Raw genomic sequence first — 24,333 nt, forward strand, 5'->3', positions numbered from 1 at the left:
CTGTTTACAAGCTGACCCCTCTTAACGTAGCAGTATTCCCTGGCTCAAAAGCGGTCGAAATAGTGAGATTGTGGAGACCCGAATTCAACCTCCGGCTTTTATCCCCATAAGGACGATCGATTCTCTATAAAGTCTGTTACTAAACATTAAATGTGTTTAAAAGCCTCAGCTGATAATAAAAGAACCCCATAAGAAAATTAATCACTTGTGGAATTAAAAAGATGATTAGCTCGTTCTTTATTAAAATGAAAGCGAAAGAATAAAACGTACAATCTGTTATATCTGTATGCTGCTTTCAGAAACATTTCACTTGCTATCAAAATAGCAATAATTCTAGATCATTGCACTTTAGTTTGTGCTATTCCTTGGCAATTTCTCTAGAAATACATTTACAACTTTTAGTGACAAGGAGAATGATAAGTCCACATTGGAGTAAAAAGAGGAATGGCACAATACAGAATCCAAAAAAAGATGTTCCAAAATTATTGTCTATTGGTGATTACAAGTATTTACTGCCATCAGGTCTGTTTAACACATAGTATTGAGAGAGCAGTTAGTGATGGGCAGACCCAGACTGTAAAAATCCGGATTCACACGGTTTCAAAAGCACCCGAGTGCCGGATCCGGAGTTCTCAGTGAACTCCTGGTAACAATCCAGATTCGGCAACTTGGGAAACAAAAATAATAAAGGAAAAGTAAACAAAATAAGAATAAAGCAAGCATATTATATTTACCAGTCTTTGCGCAGCTGTAACTACTTAAGGGGCCGCTCATCCTTAGGTAATAAGAGATTAATAGCAGCTCACAGCTGCCACTAAGCCCTACATTAGTAATGAGAGGAGTCTATGAGACCCCATTACGGTACTAATCTTAAGTCAAAAGAAATAAAATACAAAACACAGAAAAAATCCTTTATTTCAAATAAAACAAACCACACTGTTTCACCCCTTTCCCCCCCAAAACACCCAGGTCCGACATAATCCACACAAGGTCCCATGACAATTTCAGCTCTGCTAAATACTGAAGGCACAGTGTGCGGGCGTAGAACATGACCACCCGCTGTGGGCTGCAGGCAGAGAATGAGCAGCAGCGATGAGCGGTGACATCACTCAGGTTATTTGCAGTCACAGCTGGAGGTTCTCATGGTTCTCCAACTATGATCGCAGGTAACCTAACCTAAGGTGACCTCAGTAAATTCAGTGACCTCACTGAGTTCACAGGCCTTGCATCTTGTGACAAAAAAATCACTTTTTTTTTGCCAACAGATACAGATTTGGTGCTGAAATTTCTACAGCGTATTCCTGCACCCAATCTACATCTCCTGGCAAAAAAAAGGATCACTACCGCATGTGGCATGATGCGTTTTTTTTTTGCCACGAGGTGTAGATTGGGTGCAGGAATACGCTGTAAAATTTCAGCACCAAATATGCATCTCTTGGCAAAATAATGCAGTTTTCTACCAGGAGGTCTGTAAACTCAGTGACCTCACCTCAGGTCACATGAGGTCAGATTACCTGTGATTACAGGTGGAGGACCATGGGAACCTCCAGCTGTGCAGCAAATAACCTGCGTAACGTCACCACTCATCGCTGCGGCTCAGTCTCTGCATGAAGCTCATGGCGGGCAGGCATGTTCTATGGCCGTGCGCTGTCACTTTCGATGAAGCAGAGCTGGAATCGTTGTGGGACCTTGTGTGGATTACATCGAACCTGGGTGTTTGGGGGGGGTTAATAAAGGGGTAAAAAAAGGGTGGGAATTTTTTGTATTTTATTTCAAATAAAGCATTTTTTAGTATTTTTGTTTATTTGTTTTCTTTTAAAGATTAGTAATAGCGGGATCATAGATGTCTTGCATTACTAATCTAGTGCCAATTGCCACCGCACCAGGGCAATCGGAAAGAGCCAGTAATGTGCTGGGATTGTTGCATCTAATGGATGCGAAAATCCTGGGTAGCTGCAGGCTGCTATTTTGAGGCTGAGAGGGCCCCAACAACTATGGGTTTCCCCAGCCTGAGAATATCGGCTGTCGGCTTTATCATGGCTGGGTATCAAAATTGAAGGGGGGGGACAACCGCATGACACTTTTTTTTTATAATTATTTATTTAAATAATTTAAAAAAAAAACGCATGCAATTCCTCTTATATTTATACACGGCCAAGATAAGCGCAGGGCTGGGGGCTGCAGCCTGTAGCCGTATGCTTTATCTGTGCTGGGTCTCATAATATGGGGGATCCTAAGCCAAATATTAATGTTCATTTACTTAGTGTTACACCAATCAAGACGCAGACAGGGTCTGTGATTGAAAGCAGTCACACACTGACACACAGGCTAGGGGCACGTCTGACTGCAACCTTTCACAGACGCAGGGACTGCCGGTGTGCGGGGGAAGCAGTACATATGGAAGAGTGATAATGAGTGGCTCCGGAAGTAGTATGAGCGGCCCGGAAGCAGTTACTGCCACACCAGAGACTCTGTAAGTATAGCATGCTTGCTCCAATACCCCTATCCATTCTACCACCATGTTTAAGCTCCGGATTCTGGTGCCTTTATACTTATATGGGGATCGGCATCTGGCCAGATATCCAGGATCAATTCCGGGCCTGAACCGTTTTTTTTGTTTGCTTTTTGTTTTGTTTTTAAATGCTGTTAGACCCACCGATCCTGGATATCTTCGAGTCCGTCCATCACTAATAGCAGTCCTAAACCATCAGATCAGATATTTTACACCATATTAGCACTTTTCTCTTCCACACACCAGAAAGTAGAGAGAAGCTATAGTAATTTAACAGTTCTTGATGGCAAAGATTCATCATCTTAAAAAAAAAAAAAAATTGCAGTTATTTATTATAGTAACTTTTGGTAAAAGGCATGGCTGTAAATTTCTAGAACCCAAAACATAGAACTTACAGATGATTCAGGATCTGAGAGTTCATCCAGTAACTTCCGGGCATCAACCACTGCCTGATACAGTCTCAAGTTTGTCCCATCCGAGGCCACAAAGCAGGCACTGGCCGAGTTACAATATGTGCCTGAAAAAGAAGAGGAATGGGAACATAATTCACAGAGCAATGGCGGAGACCTTGACAGACTGCTGATATAGGAAGCATGTGCACTTTGCATTACTGCTTCTAATAAACTCACAACCAAGATGCCTTTCCAGGCCACATTATATCAGAATGCACTCTGAATGCCAACATTTTAAAAAGAAATCGTGTATCGAGTGTTGCATAAAGAGAATTTTGTTTACTTACCGTAAATTCTTTTTCTTATAGTTCCGACATGGGAGACCCAGACCATGGGTGTATAGCTACTGCCTCCGGAGGACACACAAAGTACTACACTCAAAACGTGTAGCTCCTCCCTCCGGGCTATATACACCCCCTGGATGACAATCTAACCAGTTCAGTGCAAAAGCTGAAGGAGGACATCCACTCATAAGTAGAGATAGAGTAAAACTCGGAAAAACCGGAACCTCTGTCTTACAACAACAGCCGGTGAAACACACGGAACAAGAACTGCCAACAGGCAACAGGGAGGGTGCTGGGTCTCCCATGTCAGAACTATAAGAAAAAGAATTTACGGTAAGTAAACAAAATTCTCTTTTTCTTCATCGTTCCTTATTAGAGACCCAGACCATGGGACGTCTCAAAGCAGTCCATGGGTGGGAAATAAACAAAACTGAGAAGTAGGCAAAACCTAACTTCACAAATGGGCGACAGCCACCTGAAGGATGCGTCTGCCCAAGCTCGCATCTGCCGAAGCATGAGCATGCACTTGGTAGTGCTTCGAAAAGGTGTGCAGACTAGACCAAGTGGCAGCCTGACAAACCTGCTGAGCCGTAGCCTGGTGCCTGAAAGCCCAGGAGGCACCAACAGCTCTGGTCGAGTGCGCCTTAATCCCCGGCGGTGGAGGCACCTGAGAACACTGGTAGGCATCAGAGATGGCCGACCTAATCCAACGAGCTAGGGTCGGTTTAGAAGCCAAGAGACCCTTGCGCTGACCCGTGGTTAGCACAAAAAGTGAGGTGCACCGCCTAAAAGCGGCGGTGCGTGACACATAGATTCGGAGCGCCCGTACCAAATCCAAGGTATGCAACGCCTTCTCAAAGCGATGCACAGGGGCCGGACAAAGGGAAGGCAATGAAATGTCCTGATTAAGGTGGAAAGAAGACACCACCTTAGGGAGAAAATCCGGAGTCGGACGGAGAACCACCTTGTCTTGGTGAAACACTAAGAAAGGTGACTCCGAAGAGAGCGCAGCCAAATCAGAGACTCTCCGGAGAGAAGTTATGGCTACTAGAAAAAACACTTTCTGTGAAAGTCTAAACAAGAGAACCTCCCTAAGAGGCTCAAAGGGGGGTTTCTGTAAGGCCGTGAGGACCAGATTAAGATCCCAGGGATCCAAAGGCCGCCGGTAAGGAGGAATGATGTGAGATGCGCCCTGCATGAAGGTGCGCACCTCAGCCAGTCGGGCGATACGCCGCTGGAATAATACCGACAGAGCCGACACCTGTCCCTTGAGGGAATTGAGGGACAGTCCTAGCTGCAGACCGGACTGTAGAAAAGACAGGATGGTCGGCAAAGAGAACGGCCAAGGAGCATGGCCGGAAGAGCGACACCAGGACAGGAAAATCTTCCAAGTCCTGTGGTAAATCTTGGCCGAGGAAGACTTCCGAGCCTGAGTCATAGTGGAGATGACCTCAGAAGGAATGCCTGAAGCCATCAGGATCCAGGACTAAAGAGCCACGCCGTCAATTTGAGAGCCGCAGAATTCTGGCGGAAAAACGGACCATGAGAGAGAAGGTCTGGGCGGTCCGGGAGATGCCACGGCATTTCTACGGACAGACTGAGCAGATCTGGGTACCAAGCTCGCCTGGGCCAGTCCGGAACAATGATAATGACCCGACGGCCCTCCATTCTGATCTTGCGCAGAACCCTGGGCAAGAGAGCTAGAGGGGGAAACACATAGGCCAGACGGAACTGAGATCAATCTTGAACCAGCGCGTCCGCTGCGAAGGCCTGAGGATCGTGGGAGCGAGCCACGTAAACCGGGACCTTGTTGTTGTGCCGGGATGCCATTAGATCCACTTCCGGAGTGCCCCACTTGCGGCAGATTGACCTGAACACTGCCGGATGCAGGGCCCACTCGCCGCTGTCCACGGTTTGACGGCTGAGATAATCGGCCTCCCAGTTTTCTACGCCTGGGATGTGGACTGCGGATATGGTGGACTTGGAGTCCTCCGTCCACTGAAGGATTCGTTGAACCTCCAACATCGCCAGGCGGCTGCGAGTCCCGCCCTGGTGATTGATGCAGGCAACCGCTGTCGCGTTGTCCGACTGGACTCGAATGTGCTTGCCCACCAACAGGTGGTGAAAGGCTACGAGAGCTAGAAGAACAGCCCTGATTTCCAGCACATTGATCGAGAGGGCTGATTCGGACGGAGTCCAAGTGCCCTGTGCTCGGTGGTGGAGAAATACTGCTCCCCAGCCGGAGAGACTGGCATCCGTGGTGAGGATCACCCAGGACGGAGTCAGGAAGCAGCGTCCCTGTGACAGAGAGAGGGGCCGAAGCCACCACTGAAGAGAGCTCCTGGTCTGCGGCGACAGAGCCACTAGCCTGTGCAAGGAATAGGTCCGCTTGTCCCAACAGCGGAGAATGTCCAGCTGCAGGGGACGCAGATGGAACTGGGCAAAGGGAACCGCTTCCATTGACGCCACTATCTGACCCAGCACCTGCATGAGGTGCCTGATGGAATGACGGCGGGGCTGCAACAGAGAGCGCACTGCCAGATGAAGGGACTGCTGTTTGACTAAGGGCAGCTTCACAAGTGCCGGTAGAGTCTCGAATTGCATCCCTAGGTACGTAAGTTCCTGGGTCGGGGTCAGAGTGGACTTGGGCAGATTGACAAGCCACCCGAATTGAACAAGCGTGGCGAGAGTGAGCGAGACACTCCGCTGGCAGTCTGCACTGGATGAAGCCTTGACTAGACGGTCGTCCAGGTAAGGAATCACTGCCAACCCCTGGAGATGCAGGACCGCAACCACTGCTGCCATGACCTTGGTGAAAACACGAGGGGCCGTGGCTAACCCGAAGGGGAGAGCCACGAATTGGAAATGTTCCTCTCCGATTGCAAAGCGTAGCCAACGCTGGTGTGAAACCGCAATAGGCACATGCAGATAGGCATCTCTGATGTCGATGGATGCTAGAAAATCTCCTTGGGTCATTGAGGCAATGACCGATCTCAGAGATTCCATGCGAAAGCGCCGCACCTGAACATGCTTGTTGAGAAGCTTGAGATCCAGGATGGGCCGGAAGGAACCGTCCTTCTTGGGGACTAGGAAGAGGTTTGAGTAGAAACCTCTGAACCATTCCCGGGCGGGAACCGGTACAATTACTCCGTTGGCCTGCAAGGATGCCACGGCCTGAGAGAAGGCGGCGGCCTTGGAGCAGGGGGGAGCGGACAGAAAAAATCTGTTTGGCGGGCTGAAAGAAAATTCTATCCTGTAGCCGTGGGAGATGATATCCCGCACCCACTGATCGGAGACGTGTTGAAACCACACGTCGCCAAAGTGGGAGAGCCTGCCACCGACCAAGGACGTTGCTGGCGCAGCCAGATAGTCAAGAGGAGGCTGCCTTAGTGGCAGCGGCTCCTCCGCTCTTCTGAGGACGCGGCTTCGCGCGCCAGTTCAGTTTACGATCCTTGGCTGAGGTAGTGGACGAAGCTGAGGGCTTAGAGGATGACCAGTTAGAGGAACGAAAGGAACGAAACCTCGACTGGTTCCTGCCCTGGACAGGTTTCCTGGTTTTAATTTGTGGCAAGGAAGTACTCTTCCCGCCAGTAGCTTCCTTAATAATTTCATCCAGTTGTTCACCGAACAGCCGAGACCCAGCAAAGGGGAGCCCAGCAAGGTACTTCTTAGAAGAAGCGTCTGCTTTCCACTCTCGAAGCCACAAGATCCTGCGGATCGCGAGAGAATTAGCGGAAGCCACCGCCGTGCGGTGAGAAGCCTCTAGAATGGCAGACATGGCGTAGGATGAAAAGGCCGAAGCCTGGGAAGTTAAAGCAACCATCTCGGGTATAGAGTCCCTGGCGAGGGAATGTATCTCCGCCAGAGAGGCAGAGACTGCCTTAAGAGCTCACACTGCTGCAAAAGACGGGGAGAACGAGGCTCCTGCCGCCTCATATACAGATTTGGCCAGAAGGTCAACCTGGCCTCAGTGGGATCCTTAAGAGAGGTGCCATCGGCCACAGAAACGACTGTCCGGGCTGAGATTCTAGACACCGGAGGATCCACCTTTGGGGACTGAGCCCACTCCTTAATCACCTCAGGTGGAAAGGGAAAACGGTCATCAGAACTACGCTTTGGAAAGCGTTTGTCAGGACAGGCCCTGGGTTTGGTAACAGTGGCCTGAAAACTGGAGTGGTTAAAAAACGTACTCCTAGCTCTCTTAGGAGAGGTAAACTGGTGTATTTCTACCAGAGAGGCTTGTTCCTCTGACACTGGTGGATTGAGGTTCAGTACGGAGTTAATGGATGCAATCAAGTCACTAACACCCGCATCACCCTCAGATAAGTCAATGGGGTACATAGAGGTAGCGTCTGAGCCCATAGTAAAAGTATCCTCCTCGCCCTGCACCTCAGCTCGTGAATCAGAGCCGTGGGACGAGGAAGGAGAAGGGTCCCTGCGTCTCCGTTTAGGGGGACGGGGTCCTAAAACATGTTCTGAGAGTTCTGCAGAGCTCGGAGCAGCAGAGGCACCCTGAGAAGGGGGCTGATGCATGGTCAGCAGAGTCCGGGACAGCTGTCCCATGGAGTCGGCAAAAGACTGGGAGATAGCACTGGAAAAAGATGCTACCCAAGCCGGGGGTTCAGCCACCGGGGCCGGAGCGGCCGGGGGGACCCCTGAAGAGGCTCCAGGCTGAGGCACCACCATGTTAGAGCAGGCATCACAATGTGGGTATGTGCTCGGTTCAGACAGAATGAGCTTACATGCAGTGCATATAGAGTACAGCTTAGCAGACTTGCTCCTAGTGAGAGACATGCTGCTGAGGTGGAGGCTCTGCAGTAAATACACTCCTATAGAATGACCCCCTGAGAGTGTATAATAAAGCCCACAACCAGAGGTTGTGGCTTACCAGACCGCTCTTTTGTGTGCCCTCCGGATTCCACAGCTCAGACCCCCAGTGGATGCAGAAGCTGCAGCAGCCAGCGCCGATCAGTGTGAGAACGCTGATAAAATGGCCCTGGAGTGAGGAGGGGGGGCGGGGATTAGCCCAAAAGCGGGAATCCGGAGGGCCAAGGAGAGATACAGGGGAGGGAAACATCTCCTCAGAGAGGAGTGTCCTCCCCTCTGCTGAACGGCCGGTGGGCGGCGCCGCACTGCTCCCCTGCAAAAACTGACATGCAGAGGGACTGAAACCGAAACTAGGCCGCGACTGAAGCCGGGGCCTAGATTTTTACATGCGGCTGACGAGCAGGCACCCTCGGCGCGGTTCTCAGGAAAAACCTAGAGAACCGGCCGGAAAACACAGCAGAGTTACAAAACATACTCTCCCCTCAATAAATGTACCCGGGACCCCTGAAAAACGTCTCAATACTTAGCTTTTGAGACGCAGGGCCATGTCCCTGGGGGGGGGTTAAACGCTCCGTCCGGCAGGAACCTGACAGGGCTGCGGATGGAGACCGGCCTCCTGCAAAGCAGAGAGGACCGTGATGGCTCCCACTTCAAGCCAGAGCCTGAAAAGGATGGTGAAGGAGCACGGCATGTGAAGGCTCCAGCCTTGTAAAGACAACCTTAACAGCACCGCCGACACAGTGGGGTGAGAAGGGACATGCCGGGAGTCCAGACTGGACCCGCTTTTCTTCCATATCTTGAAATCAAAAATCTTAAAAATTAAAAATCAGAAAATGCATGTGTGTGTGTGAACCTCCTGAACACAAAGCATTGAACTGGTTAGATTGTCATCCAGGGGGTGTATATAGCCCGGAGGGAGGAGCTACACGTTTTGAGTGTAGTACTTTGTGTGTCCTCCGGAGGCAGTAGCTATACACCCATGGTCTGGGTCTCCCATAAGGAACGATGAAGAAATATATTTTTCTTTTTAGGCTAAGTTCACATTTCCGTTGTTATGTATCGGTCACATGCGTCGCTTGACGCATGTGACTGATGCGCTGTACAATGCTGTACAACGGATGACAAAGAAAAGAATTCTTTGTCGGATTCCGTTGTGTGCGGGGGGCGGAGCGCGAGGGGGCGGAGTTCAGGGGGGGGGGAGCCGAGCGAGGCCGTGGCACTGAGGACGTCAGTGCCGCAGGGACTGCAGGACAGGTGAGTGTGAGTGAGTGAGTGAGTGAGTGTGTGTGTGTGTGTGTGTGTGTGTGTGTGTGTGTGTGTGTGTGTGTGTGTGTGTGTACATGCGGAGTGCGGGAGGGGGCGGAGCCGGGAGGGGGCGGAGCCGAGCGGGGCTAGACGAGAGTGTCAGTGGCAGTGCTGGTCTGCATGGCTGGGGACAGGTGTGTATGTGTGTGTGTGTGTGTGTACACACATGTGCGGAGTGTGGGAGGGGGCGGGGAAGTGTCGGCCTCCCTGCACACTTAACCAGACTAAATATCGGGTAACAGCAAAGCACCCGATGTCTACCTTGGTTACAGGTGTACACCGCTTAGCGCTGGCTCCTTGCACCGAAACCAGGGTAAATATCGGGTAACCAACCAAAGCTGGTTACGTGTGCAGGGAGCCAGAGAGCATGCGCAGCGAAATCAGACGGATCGCGCTGCTCAAAAAACGTTACAGGCTGCGTTCCTCCCGCCCGACGGTCAGTCGTTCCACGACTGATCAGTCGGGCAGAGGGTGCAACGCAGCATCATCAGTCACAATTCGCTGCTCATACAAGTCTATGAGAACAACGGAATCCGCTAAACGGATTCCGTTGTTTACAAGAGCAGCGGATTGTGACTGATACATTTTAGCGGAAATGTGAACTTAGCCTTAATGGATACATCTATATTTAATAGTATGGCAGGCTATGTTATGCCATGCTGCAGAAAAAGAATATTATTTCAGATTACAACAATGGACTCTGGCCATGGATAGCTTAAAGGAATCTGTCAGCAGGTTTTTGTTACCTCATCTGAGAGCAGCATGATGTAGGCAAAGAGATCCTGAATTAAAGGCTGTGTAACTAGTATAGGTTACAGGTGCAGCTGTTCTGATACCATCAGAATTTTTAGCTTTAGTCATGTAGCAGAGCTGAGAGAGCTGCTCCACCCGCACCAGGCTCTCTATAGAGATTGTATGTTGTCAGTGAGGTGTCAATCACAGGAGGGGGCGTGCTGGATTGGCATGTGTGTGATATTATAGTCCAGCAATAATAAGTGTCCTGCTGCTTAAACAAAGAGCAAATAAAGAACAGATTGGACTTTGATAAGACAGGCATCCCTGAATTCTATGCGTTAACCCTTGCAGCATGCGGTCTTCAGATTGCATAGCAAAAAAAGTTAAAGGGTTTTTCCCAAGAACAAAGTCAATTTTTATCAATAGATGTTGGAATAATAAGCAAAACAAAAAAACAAAAAAAAAACATTCCTGTGCTGAGATAATGCTATAAATGTGTCCCTTTATGTACTGTGTAGTGAGCGTGCCTGACTGTGAAGGTACATGGTCAGCACATACTTGGCAGGCGAGGAAGAAACAAAGTGTATACTAATAGGACAGCAGCTGATTCTTTCAGTGAGGTAAAACAATTTCTCTGCCTATTTAAAAACTATGTTTTACCTCACAGAAAAAAAAAAATCACTTGCGATTCCATACTGTCCTGTCCGCTTTGTCTGAGCAAGATGGATTTGAGCTGATTTTTAGAGTGGTTATCATGTTCAGGAGGCAGAAAGTGAGGAAGTGGTGACTCAAAAGTGGGTACAGAATTTGATTTCTCAGATAAGATAAGCAGCACAGAAAACAAATCACAATAAATATTTAATCCACTCACCTAAACAATAACTTGGTATAAGTGTTGGAAGCCATGCCACATTACAAAAGGCAGAAGTCCGAAGAGAGTTAATTCGGGCCAATTCAGAAACTCCTCCACTGTATGATAAGGGTCCGATTGGATCAACTCGCCACAATATAAGTTCACTGTAAATTGCATTTGGGTCATGAAAAGTTTGTGTAGCTGCATTTCTAAACTGTTGCTTGGGGAAACCTTTTGCAGGTTTAGGATCCACTGCTTTACTGGTATGTTCTGTTTCCCATGGATTTCCATCAGAATCTGGAGTCACCAGAACATTATGGTGAGATGAAGTCAGCAGCAAAGGAAGTACAGAGTGACATGCCAAATCATTCAAGTGAAATCTGTGGCCACAATATCGAAACTTATGTGACACTGTGAGCACTGATGAAAAGGCAGACTTATTCGCAAAGGTCACCGCCCATTGGTTCAATGACCCATCAATATGCTTGGAGACCATCATGACCGTTGATGCCATACTGGCTCCACTTGGAAGAGCAGTTATAGTATTTACAGCTATGTCACTTGCCATCGTTGTTTTCTGCAGAACAGCAGACGCAGCTTCCTTGGCAGAGGTAGTACACGCATACATCATTATGTTTTTGCTAAGCGAGCTAGCATCTCCTGATGGAAAAGCAACCGGTATCCGAGAAGAGAATGAAACCTGCAAACAAAGCGCAAGAGTCATCAGCTAGGCACAGTCATCTTCATTTCAGAAGCATTGCACTATATCACTTGAGTCCTGGCATGTTTGTTTTAGTAAATAATTCTATACTCCATGGAATAACAATTCTGCAGCACTGCTCCTTGTGTATTTCCTTTGTTATTACTCCAACTAATTCAGGAAAACAATTGACAATAGTGTTCCCATTGCTCTTTTCAGAAGTGGTACTGCAGTACTGATCGGGCAGTGTCAGAGTGCATGGCGACCCCCCCCCCACCCCCTCCAAAGCTGGTGACAGCCAAGTGTCAATTTTTCATAAAAGTCTAGTAAGAATAACAGCAGATTGGCACAATGCAGTTACGATATACAGAAAGGTGCTCCAGCATAGATTAAAGGGAACCGGTCACATGTTTTTCGGCCTATAAGCTGCGGCCACCACCAATGGACTCTTATATACAGCATTCTACTGTATATAAGAGCCCAGGCCGCTGTGTACAACATAAAAAACACTTTATAATACTCACCTAACAGTCGCGATGCGGTGGATTTGAGTCAGATGGGTGTCTCCGTTGTCCGTTGCCGGCGCCTCCTCTTTCGGCCATCTTCATCCTCCTTCTGAAGCCTGTGTGCATGATGCACCTACGTCATACACACTCGCCGGTCCCGCACAGGCGCACTACAATACTTTGATCTGCCCTGCTCAGGGCAGATCAAAGTGCGCCTGCGCAAGACCTCAATGTCGGGGAGTGTGGATGACGTAGGACGCGTCATGCACCCCGGCTACAGAAGGAGGAGGACGAAGCTGGCCAAAAGAGGAGGCGCCGGCACCGGACAACGGAGACGCCCATCTGACTCAAATCCACCGCAGCGTGGCCGTTAGGTGAGTATTATAAAGTGTTTTTATGTTCTACACAGCGGTCTGGGCTCTTATATACAGCATGTTACAATGCTGTATATAAGAGCTCACAGGTGGTGGACGCAGCTTAGAGGCCTAAAAACTGGTGACAGGTTCCCTTTAAGGTGAATACAATTATTTACGAGACCAACTATTACAAAACATATCAGGTATAGTGGGTCACAACATACAAATTAGGCTTACTATTTAGGAATTTAGTTCCTGTTTGTCCATGTTTAACATGCTGTTAAGAATCTACTTTCCTCCTGAGTGGTCAAATGTAGTCAGCTGATCTTATGTCCTGCTACAGTCTGTGCAAAGCACAGAATAGAGATTTGTTGTTTGTGCTATGAACAGAATGTAGCCTGTACGTGAAGGATGCATGCAGGAGGCAGAGTTCCTCCAGCCGCTCTCACAGCTATGGATGTGATGTCATGGGACGTGTGGGCAGAGATGTACAGCAATTTTTGACTGACTGGGAATGTGCACAATGTGGCTCAGTGATTAGCACTGTAGTCTTGCAGCACTGAGGTCCTAGGTTCAAATCCCAACAAGGGCAACATCTGCAAGTTGTATGTTCTCCTGTGTTTGCATGGGTTTCCTCCGGGTACCGCAGTTTCCTCCCACACTACAAAGACATACAGATAGGGAATGTAGATTGTGAGCCCCAATGGAGCAGTGTTGTGATTGTATGTAAAGCGCTGTGGAATTAATGGCACTCTATATAAGTGAATAAATATTATTATATATTATTAATGTGTACACTAAGGGGGAAGCATAAAGGCAGTGCAGGCTCCACAGAGAAGAATAGTAAGATTATAGCTCAGCAACTAGTGATTTTGGCCAGAAGGCAGGGCGCTGGGTATTCCATAGTGGTCGTTTATATTACAATAAATTAATCCATTATATGGTCTCGCTGCTCCCTATAGTACAATGAGCCTGTGTAGTGCCGCATGTATTGACTGCAGGGGAGTGCAAACTGGGAATGCCAGGAGAGGGAAATAGTGTGGGTACCGATGTATCCATCTTGAGACTGTATAGGAGTAGAATGGTGCTGTGAAGGTGATGTGTGCGGCCACCGAGGGTGGGGAGTGAGGTAGTGGTGTGACAGATTCAGCCTGAGAGCATGGCATCTTGGGAAATGCAGTGTACAGAGGGCGAGCTAGAGAAACATTAACAGACCACTGGAGTGGTTGCAGGGAGCTAAAAAAAGGAACTAAAAAGGGGTAAAAAGGTTTTGAGCAATTATTGATGGGTCAGCTAGACTATGTTTTCCCTTTTTGTTGTTCCTCGTAAAACCCCTTTTGAATAATTGGTATCCTGATCCAATGGTCAACAGCATAAACAAGTAAATGCTACAACAATAATGTGATTTGCCTTCAGCATGCTACTCTGGGAGTATGCAAATACCAGGGGCCTTGAATAAATCAAGTTTTGCTTTTGGAACGTCTTCTTAACTACCAGCCTTGTAAAATGATAGCATTAGTACAGCCCGCCAGCAGAGAGATGAATGTGCAGTCCTGGGGGCTAGACATTTTTTGCTTTGTAGAGTGGGAGATATAAAATGAAATATAAAGCGGCATATTATTTTCTAAGAGAAAAGCCTCAGGATAAAAGAACAAAGGAACTGCAGGCAAACAATGTGTTCAGTTATTAAATGGAGAGTCATAAAGACATCAACTGATGCATGATGAGCCTACCATGGAGCCCAGAAGAACTAAAATACCTTAATACGTGACTGATCCTAGAAATAACACAAAGTAAAGGCAATACTGATAAAATGATTTGGAAAAAAAGACAGCTTTATTAACAGCTATGATTTCAATTATTAAAATGTCAGCTCTTGAGGTTCTTTCTATAATATATGAACGTTTCAATAATAAGATTTAGTGGGGAGTATAAATATATTTAATTTTTTTTTTATATATGTATAATATATATATATTTTAGTTTATTTTTTTTAAATCTGATAATTATATCTGGCAGACTATGAAAGTCAGTATTCTGCTGCAGGATTGTGAGAAGTATGAAATGTATAATTACCAACAGCTTATTCTTTGAATCTTGTTGTAAACCCCTTCAACCCCCGGGCTATTTTCCATTTTTCCGTTTTGGTTTTTTTTTGGCTCCCCTTCTTCTGAGAGCCGTAACTTTATATTTATTTTTCAATCAATCTTGCCATATGAGGGCTTACTTTTTGTGGGACGAGTTCTACATTTCAATGAAACTAGAAGTTTCACCATATAGTGTACTGGAAAACAGCAAAAAAAATTCCAAGTGCAAAAAAATTGCATGATTGTTTTTGGTATAGTTTATTCACAGTGTTCACTATATGATAAAACTGATGTGTCAGTGTGATGCCTCAGGTCGGTACGAGTTCGTAGATACCACACATGAATAGGTTTACTTTTATCTAAGAGGTTAAAAAAAAATTCTGAATTTTGTTCAAAAAAAAAAAAAAAAAGGCACACTTATTGTGCCATTTTCCGTGATCTGTAGCGTTCTCATTTTTCGAGATTTATAGATCAGTGACAGTTTATTTTTTGCGTCTTGAACTGACGTTTCTAAGAATACCAATCAAGCGCCGCTTTGATCACCTGTTATCGCATTTTGCGCAAAATTCGCAGCAAACAAAAAAAACGTAATTTTGGCGTTTGGAATTTTTTGCCGCTACGCTGATTACAGATTGGATTTATTGATTTTATATTTTGGTAGACAGGGCGTTTCTGAAAGCAGCGATACCAAATGTGGGTATATTTGTTAGTTTTTTAACCCTTTAATTTTCAATGGGGCGAATGGGGGGTGATTTGAACTTTTAAGTTTATTTTTTTTTTGTTAATTTTTTAAAACTTTTTTCTTCACTTTTTTTTTATTTTATTTTACTAGTACCCCCAGGGGACTATTAAGATCAGCAGTCTGATCACTCTTCCATTTCTCCAGATCACAGCTACACAGCTGAGATCTGCAGAAAAGGAGCTCTCCTATTACAAATGCAGTTTGCCAGCTGTAAGAGGAAGTCAGCTGTTCAAATCAGTTGACATTGTGCAGCGATCACTGCCGGCAGCAGCAGGGAGGCATTAACCTGACACGATCCATGCTGTACCCAGTACGTCATGTGTCATGAAGAGGTTAAAATTTGGACAATCAAATTAGCATATTATTGGGACTATATGACACACTTCTTCAGCTTTTTCTGATGCAGAGAACATTGACACAGCGTCCCTTCCCAATCACTGAAAGAACTTTTCTTTCACCTCATGCCCTACACTGATCCTTCTCATTGGTGCAGGCCAGGAGAATAAGCTACCAGGACCTCCAGGTAACTAAACCTGCATGGGTGTTACAGATCCTGGCTAACAGATGAGAAAGCTTTCAGTTCAGGTGATCAGTCACATGTCTGGAAGGAACTTCAAAATGCTGGAATGTATTAAGCGTGTGCATGTGTACATGTCCACAGGCTGTAACTCTACCGTGATGTAGCCGAGCTGTGTGATAGTTTTCCAGGTGAACTGAGTGTGTTGATGTAGGTGTGTGTGTGTATGTAGGTGTGTGTGTGTGTGTGTGTGTGTGTGCTGAGGGACTGAGCTGTGTGTGTAGCAGAACTATGTATGTATTGTGAGGTAGCGACCACCAATGTTGTGGATGGTCGCAGTGGAGAAGGATCCCCCTGTGATATTGAACTGAAGGTGTGACTGTGGGACTTGTAGTTCCACAGAACTTGGGTTGTAATTAAGGGTTAGGTTCCCTTTAAACTGTGACCAGTGTGATGGACAGAGCTGGAGAATCACATACCTCCACCTGTGGGTGTATCCGGTTGGGTTTTAAGAGACTGTTAGTTTTAGAAACAGGGGGGAAGCCTGAGAGTGCTGCACATGGAGGATGTGTGCTGAAGATCTCAGTATGTGTGAAGACTGAAGAGAGACTCCTGGAAATCAGTCCCGGTGATGACTGGGGAAAAATACTGCAGCCTGGCTGGAGAGGGCTGGAGGCTGCAGGAAGCAACCACAGTGACTTGTGTTCGCTGGCTGGAGCCAGAGTGTGGAGAATCCATTATGGACACTTAATTGGACTGGAAGCCCACGGTATGTGGATGTTATATTTTCCTTTAAGCCAGGAGAGGCTTCATTGTGTTTTGGAAGGGCAGTTTATGTTTGTTACTAATAAACTGCTGCATTTTTGAGAGAGCCTGTGTTGCCTGTGTATGCCTAAGCTACCCTGCACCGCTGCAAGCGAGTAAAACCCCCGGGTTAAGGTAAGCAACGTTCACATATGGTGGAGAATGCGGGCAGCAATCCAGGCAGCACGTCTAGCAACTGCAGAGGTGTTGTTCCTGTGGATCAGCCGGGTCCACGAAGGTTGTTTTTTTTTTTTCTGCTGTCTACACACTGCAAGGAAGTGTTGCCTGTGGATTGGCGGGTCCACGAAAACAATTTTCGAAGCTGTCTGCAGTGGATCGGCGGGTCCACGAAAATCGTGTTGGCGCACTCAAGCAGCTGGCGGTGGATCGGTGGGTCCACGAACAGGGACAGCGTACTCCAGCTGCTGGCGGTGAATCTGCGGGTCTGCGGAGTTCCGTGCTGCAGTGGCGAGAGACCAGTGACTGGAGGTTCCAGGCCAACCCAGAATTGCGGGGCCCTGTTTGGTGAGCAGTGATACACCACAGGCTGGAGATCCTGGTTGTACGGGCGGTACAACCTGGAAAGGTTAGTGGTTCTCTAACCCTCCCCCCTCTTTAGACCACCGGGTATTACCCATTGGAGCGCCCCTCCTGTTTCTTTTCTTGTTTCAGCATGGAGGGCGCACAAATGGATGCTATGGAGGAGCTGTACCAGTTCCTTGTGCGTGGACAGCAGGAGGCGTCAGTGCGCACTGATGTGGCAGCAGTGGACCAGTTGATGAACTCCCTTCTGGGGCCAATACGAACACAGGGTGCCCAGCGAGATAAAGGGGAACTGTGTGAATTCGGGTCTAAAGACACTGCAAGGAAGCCACAGAAACCCCAAAAGGAGGCGGAGTCCCAGAAGAAGGGAATTTTGTTACTTACCGTAAATTCCTTTTCTTCTAGCTCTTATTGGGAGACCCAGACGATTGGGGTATAGCTACTGCCCTCCGGAGGCCACACAAAGCACTACACTAAAAAGTGCAAGGCCCCTCCCCTTCTGGCTATACCCCCCCGTGGTATCACGGGTTCTCCAGTTTTAGTGCCAAAGCAAGAAGGAGGAAGCCAATAACTGGTTTAAACAAATTAACTCCGAATAACGTCGGAGAACTGAAAAACCGTTCAACATGAACAACATGTGTACCCGCAAACAACCAAGAAATCCCGAAGGACAACAGGGCGGGTGCTGGGTCTCCCAATAAGAGCTAGAAGAAAAGGAATTTACGGTAAGTAACAAAATTCCCTTCTTCTTCAGCGCTCTATTGGGAGACCCAGACGATTGGGACGTCCAAAAGCTGTCCCTGGGTGGGTAAAGAGATACCTCATGTTAGAGCTGCAAAACAGCCCTCCCCTACGGGGATGTCACTGCCGCCTGCAGGACTCTTCTACCTAAGCTGGCATCCGCCGAAGCATAGGTATGCACCTGATAATGTTTGGTGAAAGTGTGCAGACTCGACCAGGTAGCTGCCTGGCACACCTGTTGAGCCGAAGCCTGGTGTCGTAGCGCCCCGGACGCACCCACGGCTCTGGTTGAATGGGCTTTCAGCCCTGAAAGAACCGGAAGCCCTGCAGAACGGTAGGCTTCCAGAATTGGTTCTTTGATCCATCGAGCCAGGGTGGCTTTAGAAGCCTGCAACCTCTTGCGCGTACCAGCGACAAGGGCATCGGAACGGCGTATGGGCGCCGTGCGGGAAATGTAGATTCTGAGTGCTCTCACCAGATCTAGCAAACGTAAACATTCTCATACCGGTGAACCGGATGAGTGCAAAAGGACGGTAAGGAGATATCCTGATTAAGATGAAACGAGGATACGACCTTAGGGAGAAACTCCGGAATGATGCGCAGCACTACCTTGTCCTGGTGAAAACACCAGGAAGGGAGCCTTGGATGACAGAGCTGCCAGCTCAGACACTCGCCGAAGCGATGTGATCGCAACGAGAAACGCCACCTTCTGTGACAGGCGAGAAAAGGAAACTTCCTTCAGAGGCTCGAAAGGCGGCTTCTGGAGAGCAACTAGAACCCTGTTCAGATCCCATGGATCTAACGGCCGCTTGTACGGGGGTACGATATGACAAACCCCCTGCGGGAACGTGCGCACCTTAGAAAGACGTGCTAGACGCTTCTGAAAAAACACGGATAGTGCTGAGACTTGCCCTTTGAGGGAGTCTAGCGACAAGCCCTTTTCTAACTCCTATTGTAGGAAGGAAAGAAAAGTAGGCAATGCAAATGGCCAGGGAGACACTCCCTGAGTAGAGCACCAGATAAAGAAAATCTTCCACGTTCTGTGGTAGATCTTAGCAGACGTGGGCTTCCTAGCCTGTCTCATGGTGGCAACGACCCCTTGGGATAATCCTGAAGACGCTAGGATCCAGGACACAAAGGCCACACAGTCAGGTTCAGGGCCGCAGAATTCCGATGGAGAAAACGGCCCTTGAGACAGTAAGTCTGGTCGGTCTGGTAGTGACCCCGGTCGGCCGACCGTGAGATGCCACAGATCCGGGTACCACGATCTCCTCGGCCAGTCTGGTGCGACGAGTATGACGCGGCTGCAATCGGATCTGATTTTTGCGCAGTACTCTGGGCAAGAGTGCCAGAGGTGGAAACACATATGTGAGCCGGAACTGCGACCAATCTTGCACTAAGGCGTCTGCCGCCAGAGCTCTGTGATCGCGCGATCGTGCCATAAATGCCGGGACCTTGTTGGTGTGCCGAGACGCCATTAGGTCGACGTCCGGCACCCCCCAGCGGCAACAGATTTCCTGAAACACGTCCGGGTGAAGGGACCATTCCCCCGCGTCCATGCCCTGGCGACTGAGGAAGTCTGCTTCCCAGTTTTCTACGCCCGGGATGTGAACTGCGGATATGGTGGATGCTGTGTCCTCCACCCATATGAGGATTCGCCGGACTTCCTGGAAGGCTGCTGACTGCGTGTCCCTCCTTGGTGGTTGATGTATGCCACCGCTGTGGAGATGTCCGACTGGATTCGGATCTGCTCTCTTTCTGGCCACTTCTGGAAAGCTAATAGGGTAAGATACCCTGCCCCGATTTCCAGAACATCGATCTGAAGGGTGGACTCCTGCTGAGTCCACGTCCCCTGAGCCATGTGGCGGAGACAAACTGCTCCCCACCCTGACAGACTCGTATCTGTCTGACCACTGCCCAGGATGGGTGCTATGACAATGAGGTGGGAATAAGCCACTATTGCAGAGAGTCCTCGGCCGTCAGGGAAAGGGAGACTTCCCGTCCAGGGAGGTTGACTGCCCATCCCATTGGCGGAGAATGTCCCATTGCCGTTGGCGCAGATGAAACTGCGCAAAGAGAACTGCCTCGATGGCTGCCACCATCTTCCTTAGGAAGTGCATGAGGCGCCTTAAGGGGTGCGACTGGCCTTGAAGGAGAGACTGCACCTCTGTCTGCAGTGAACGCTGCTGGTTCAGCGGAAGCTTCACTATGGCTGATAGAGTATGAAACTCCATGCCGAGATACGTTAGTGATTGAGTCGGAGACAGATTTGACCTTGCCAAATTGATGATCCACCCGAAAGTCTGGAGAGTCTCCAGCGTAACATTCAGGCTGCGTTGGCATGCCTCGAGGGAGGGTGCTTTGACGAGTAGATCGTCCAAGTACGGGATCACCGGGTGTCCCTGAGAGTGCAAGACTGCTACCACTGCTGCCATGACCTTGGTGAACACCCGTGGGGCTGTCGCCAGACTGAATGGCAGAGCTACGAACTGAAGATGTTCGTCTCCTATCACAAAACGTAGAAAACGTTGGTGCTCCGTAGCAATTGGCACGTGGAGATAGGCATCTTTGATGTCTGTTGAGGCAAGGAAGTCTCCTCGAGACATTGAGGCAATGACGGATCGGAGGGATCCCATCCGGAACCGCCTGGCGTTCGCATGCTCGTTGAGCAGTTTCAGGACCAGAACAGGACGGAAGGAACCGTCCATTTTTGGAGCCACAAAGAGATTGGAGTACAAACCCTCGCCCTCGTTCCTGAGGGGGGACAGGGATCACCACTCCTTCTGCTCTTAGAGCGTCCACCGCCTGCAGCAGGGCATCTGCTCGGTGGAGAGGTGGGGCCGTTCTGAAGAATGGAGTCGGAGGACGAGAACAGAACACTGTCCTGTGCACGTGAGCACAATGTCCGTCACCCACCGGTCTGTGACCTGTGGCAGCTAAATGTCGCCAAAGGCGGGGGAGTCTGCCATCAACCGCGGATGCGGAGAGAGAGAGAGAGAGCTGAGAGTCCTGAGGAGACCGCCTTGGTAGCGGTTCCTCCGACTGCCTTCCTTGGGCGAGATTGAGCCCGGCCGGAATCTGAGCCCGTCTGAGGTTTTGTAGCCCTTTTGCACAAGGACAATTGGGACCTGCCGGAGCTTGGGAAGGACCGAAACCTCGACTGTACTTGTAGGACAGTATTAACAGGGTAAGTCGCAGTGCAGACATTGCGGGGTTACGGACGCCTCTGCGGTACAGATGTCCCTGCTCAAGGTCAGCTGCGCAAGAACAGCTGAAAAGGTTAGGTTGCCTATACGGCTGTGAATGCCGGAGCAACCGACACGCCGATAGCCTCCTAGACAGATTTCAACCAGAGTCCATCTGTCTGTGAATGGCATCTTTAAGTGAAGCCCCATCTCCAGTGCAACTATGGCTCTATATGCAAGCCTGGAGATTGGAGAATCCACCTTTGGACCCTGGGTCCAGCGCTGACCACGTCAGGGGAAAAGGGATAACGTGTATCCTAAAAACGTTTGGAGAAGACGCCTATCTGGTAAGCGTGGTGTTCCTGGACTGCTTCTCTGAAGTCAGCGTGGCCAGAAAAATACTCAATATCTGCGTGAGATACTGAAAAGGAACTTCTCCTGTTCGTCTCCTATCTCCACTGGGGGAGCTGAGGGAGAAAGATCCAACCTTCCATTGATGGACGGTATAGGATCATTCCGTATGGCGTTACCACCCGGTGTATCCGGATTGAGAGCGATGTCAGTATCAAAGCCCTGAAGAGCTGCCTTTTGGTCAAGTAGATTGCCCATGGGTGCAAGTCTCTATATTATGACTACTCCGTCCCTGTCCATGGACAGGGTTGACAGGAGGTTTCTTTGGCCACAACTAGTAGAGCCCCGGCAGACGAAGTGCTAGAGACCCCGGCAGACGACGTGCTACAGGGGAGCATGCACACAATGGGACGGTGACATGAACAGCATCCCATGTAGTAAAAACAGCACTGAAATCTGTGTTGCTTTTTTGCCGCTGCCGACTAGCTATCTAGAAGTATATAGCCAAGATTGGTGACCGTACATTGCAATGTATAGCATACAGGCATAAAGTACAAAAGACCACTGCAGCACAAGCAATACAAGCAGCATAGAAGCCTGTGCCCTGGCACCCCTGCTCTTCTGCTGCTGTATACTAGTCATCTAGGGGAATATAGCCCAGAAGAGTGACCCTACAGTGCAATGTATAGCATACAAGCACAAGTACAAATGAACACTGCAGCACATGCAATACAAGCAGCATAGAAGCCTGTGCCCTGGCACCCCAGCTCTTCTGCTGCTGTAGACTAGTCATCTAGGGGAATATAGCCCAGAAGAGTGACCATACAGTGCGATGCATAGCATACAAGCACAAGTACAAATGCACACTGCAGCCCATGCAATACAAGCAGCATAGAAAAAAACCTGTGCCCCAGCACCCTTGGTTTTCTGCTGCTGTAGTCTAGCCATTCCAGGAGAATATAGCTAAGACTAGCGACTGTACAGTGCAATGTATAGCATATAAGCATAAACACAAATGAACACCTCAGTCGTGCAATACAAGCAGCCTAGAAAGCTTGTGCCTTAGCACACCTGCTTTCCTGCTGCTGATGTGTCGCTCCCCAAGCGGGCATATAGCGACCTATGCAGTAAAAAACAACACATGTACACACTGCAGTTATATCGTGGTCAGCACTATGTGTGCCTCTTACCGCCCGCCTATAAGCGGGTGTATGATCGCCACCGTCCTGCCTTGGTGCCGAAAGTCCGAGCTCGGACTGCAGTAATGGCTGCCGGCTTCTTCCCCAGCTCATGTGAGGAGGGGCGGGCCGTGGGCGTGCCCCCAAGGCAGAGCGGGAATCCGGCGTCCGACAGTGTGCAGTGAGAGGGCTGGAGCATGTAAAAAGGCTCCAGCCCTCGGCGCTGCTGATTGCTCAGCGCCTGTCCCCTTCCCTGAGTGACAGGGAGGGGGCGGGAACGAAGCGGCACTAGGCCGCAGAAGCCGGGGACTGGATTTATAAGCGCCGCCGCCGTAAAAGCGCGGTCGGCGCCCAGTCCCCGGCGAACTACAAGTCCCAGCCGCGCCGCCGCTCCCGGAGCGTCCGGCGCGGTAGTTCCCAAAACACAAAGTCACTCAGCAAAGCTGCAGTGACTGTAACCCTTTACTGTCCCCGGCGCACTAGCACACCCAGCAAGTCTGGAGTGTGCTGTGCCTGTGTGTACGGGGACACAGAGTACCTGTAATGGTGCAGGGCCATGTCCCTGAACGGTACTCCAGCTCCGTATCCAGCAGGTTCAAATGGGTCTGTGGATGGAGCCCGGTGTCAGAGCTTTGAGGCCGGCAGGATCCCACTTCCTCAGAGCCCCCCAGGGGGATGTGGAAGGAAAGCAGCATGTGGGCTCCAGCCTCCGTACCAGCAATAGGTACCTCAACCTTACAACACCATCCACGGGTGAGAAGGGAGCATGCTGGGGGCCCTATATGGGCCCTCTTTTCTTCCATCCGAAATAGTCAGCAGCTACTGCTGACTAAAATCTGTGGAGCTATGCGTGGATGTCTGACCTCCTTCGCACAAAGCTTGAAAACTGGAGAACCCGTGATACCACGGGGGGGTATAGCCTGAAGGGGAGGGGCCTTGCACTTTTTAGTGTAGTGCTTTGTGTGGCCTCCGGAGGGCAGTAGCTATACCCCAATCGTCTGGGTCTCCCAATAGAGCGCTGAAGAAAGGGGTGGTTAGCCAAAAGGGGACAGAGGCCCGGAAAGGGGTAGTCGCTCAAAAGGGGGCGGAGTCCCGGAAAGGGGCGGTTACCCAAACGGGGACAGAGGCCCGGAAAGGAGTGGTTACCCAAAAGGGGGCGGGGTCCCAGAAACCGGTGGTGACACGAAAAGGGGCGGAGCATCACAAATCCGAAGGTGTAGTGGCACCAATGGACAGTAGCCAAGGACAATGGTGTTCATGCTATTCGTGTCCGGTCTGCGGTACAGACTGCCCGGCTGACGAGAAGTCACGTCTGTGTTCTGTGGAAGTTGATGGCAAATGTGTGACTGGGCTGGTAGACTCGGTGAGCTTGGTGTCCCTGGTGAGGGCCACGCTCGATACCTACCCGATTCTTGGAAGGATGGAAGCCCGCTGCAGACATGGGAACATTGGAGAGTATCCACGGTCCCGAGTGGTCGTTGAGACGGATGGGGTGTTTGGAGCCGTTAATGTTGGGGTAGTGCCTGACTTACCGCATCCCATTATAATAGGCCGGGACTTTAATTTTTTTGAGGACTTGTGGTCGATGGCAGAAATGGCCAGCTGCTTGTGTAAAAGCCGGAAAGGCTCAAAGGAAGCCCTATCACAGCGGGAGG

General features: G+C 49.3%; 1 protein-coding gene across 3 annotated transcripts in view; it reads right to left on the reverse strand.

Moving 5' to 3' along the window:
* DMXL2 (Dmx like 2) overlaps positions 1-24,333 on the reverse strand; it is a 315,382-nt gene that overhangs the window by 194,271 nt on the left and 96,778 nt on the right. For all 3 annotated transcript variants that reach the window (XM_075345795.1, XM_075345794.1, XM_075345793.1), the window contains exons 12-13: positions 10,987-11,668; positions 2,908-3,029 (exon numbers count right to left, since the gene is read on the reverse strand). In XM_075345795.1, coding sequence (XP_075201910.1) covers positions 2,908-3,029; positions 10,987-11,668 — 804 coding nt within the window. The remainder of the gene's footprint in view (positions 1-2,907; positions 3,030-10,986; positions 11,669-24,333) is intronic.

The sequence above is a fragment of the Anomaloglossus baeobatrachus genome, chromosome 4 (genome assembly GCF_048569485.1).
Source record: "Anomaloglossus baeobatrachus isolate aAnoBae1 chromosome 4, aAnoBae1.hap1, whole genome shotgun sequence".
In the NCBI taxonomy this organism is placed as follows: Eukaryota; Metazoa; Chordata; class Amphibia; order Anura; family Aromobatidae; genus Anomaloglossus; species Anomaloglossus baeobatrachus.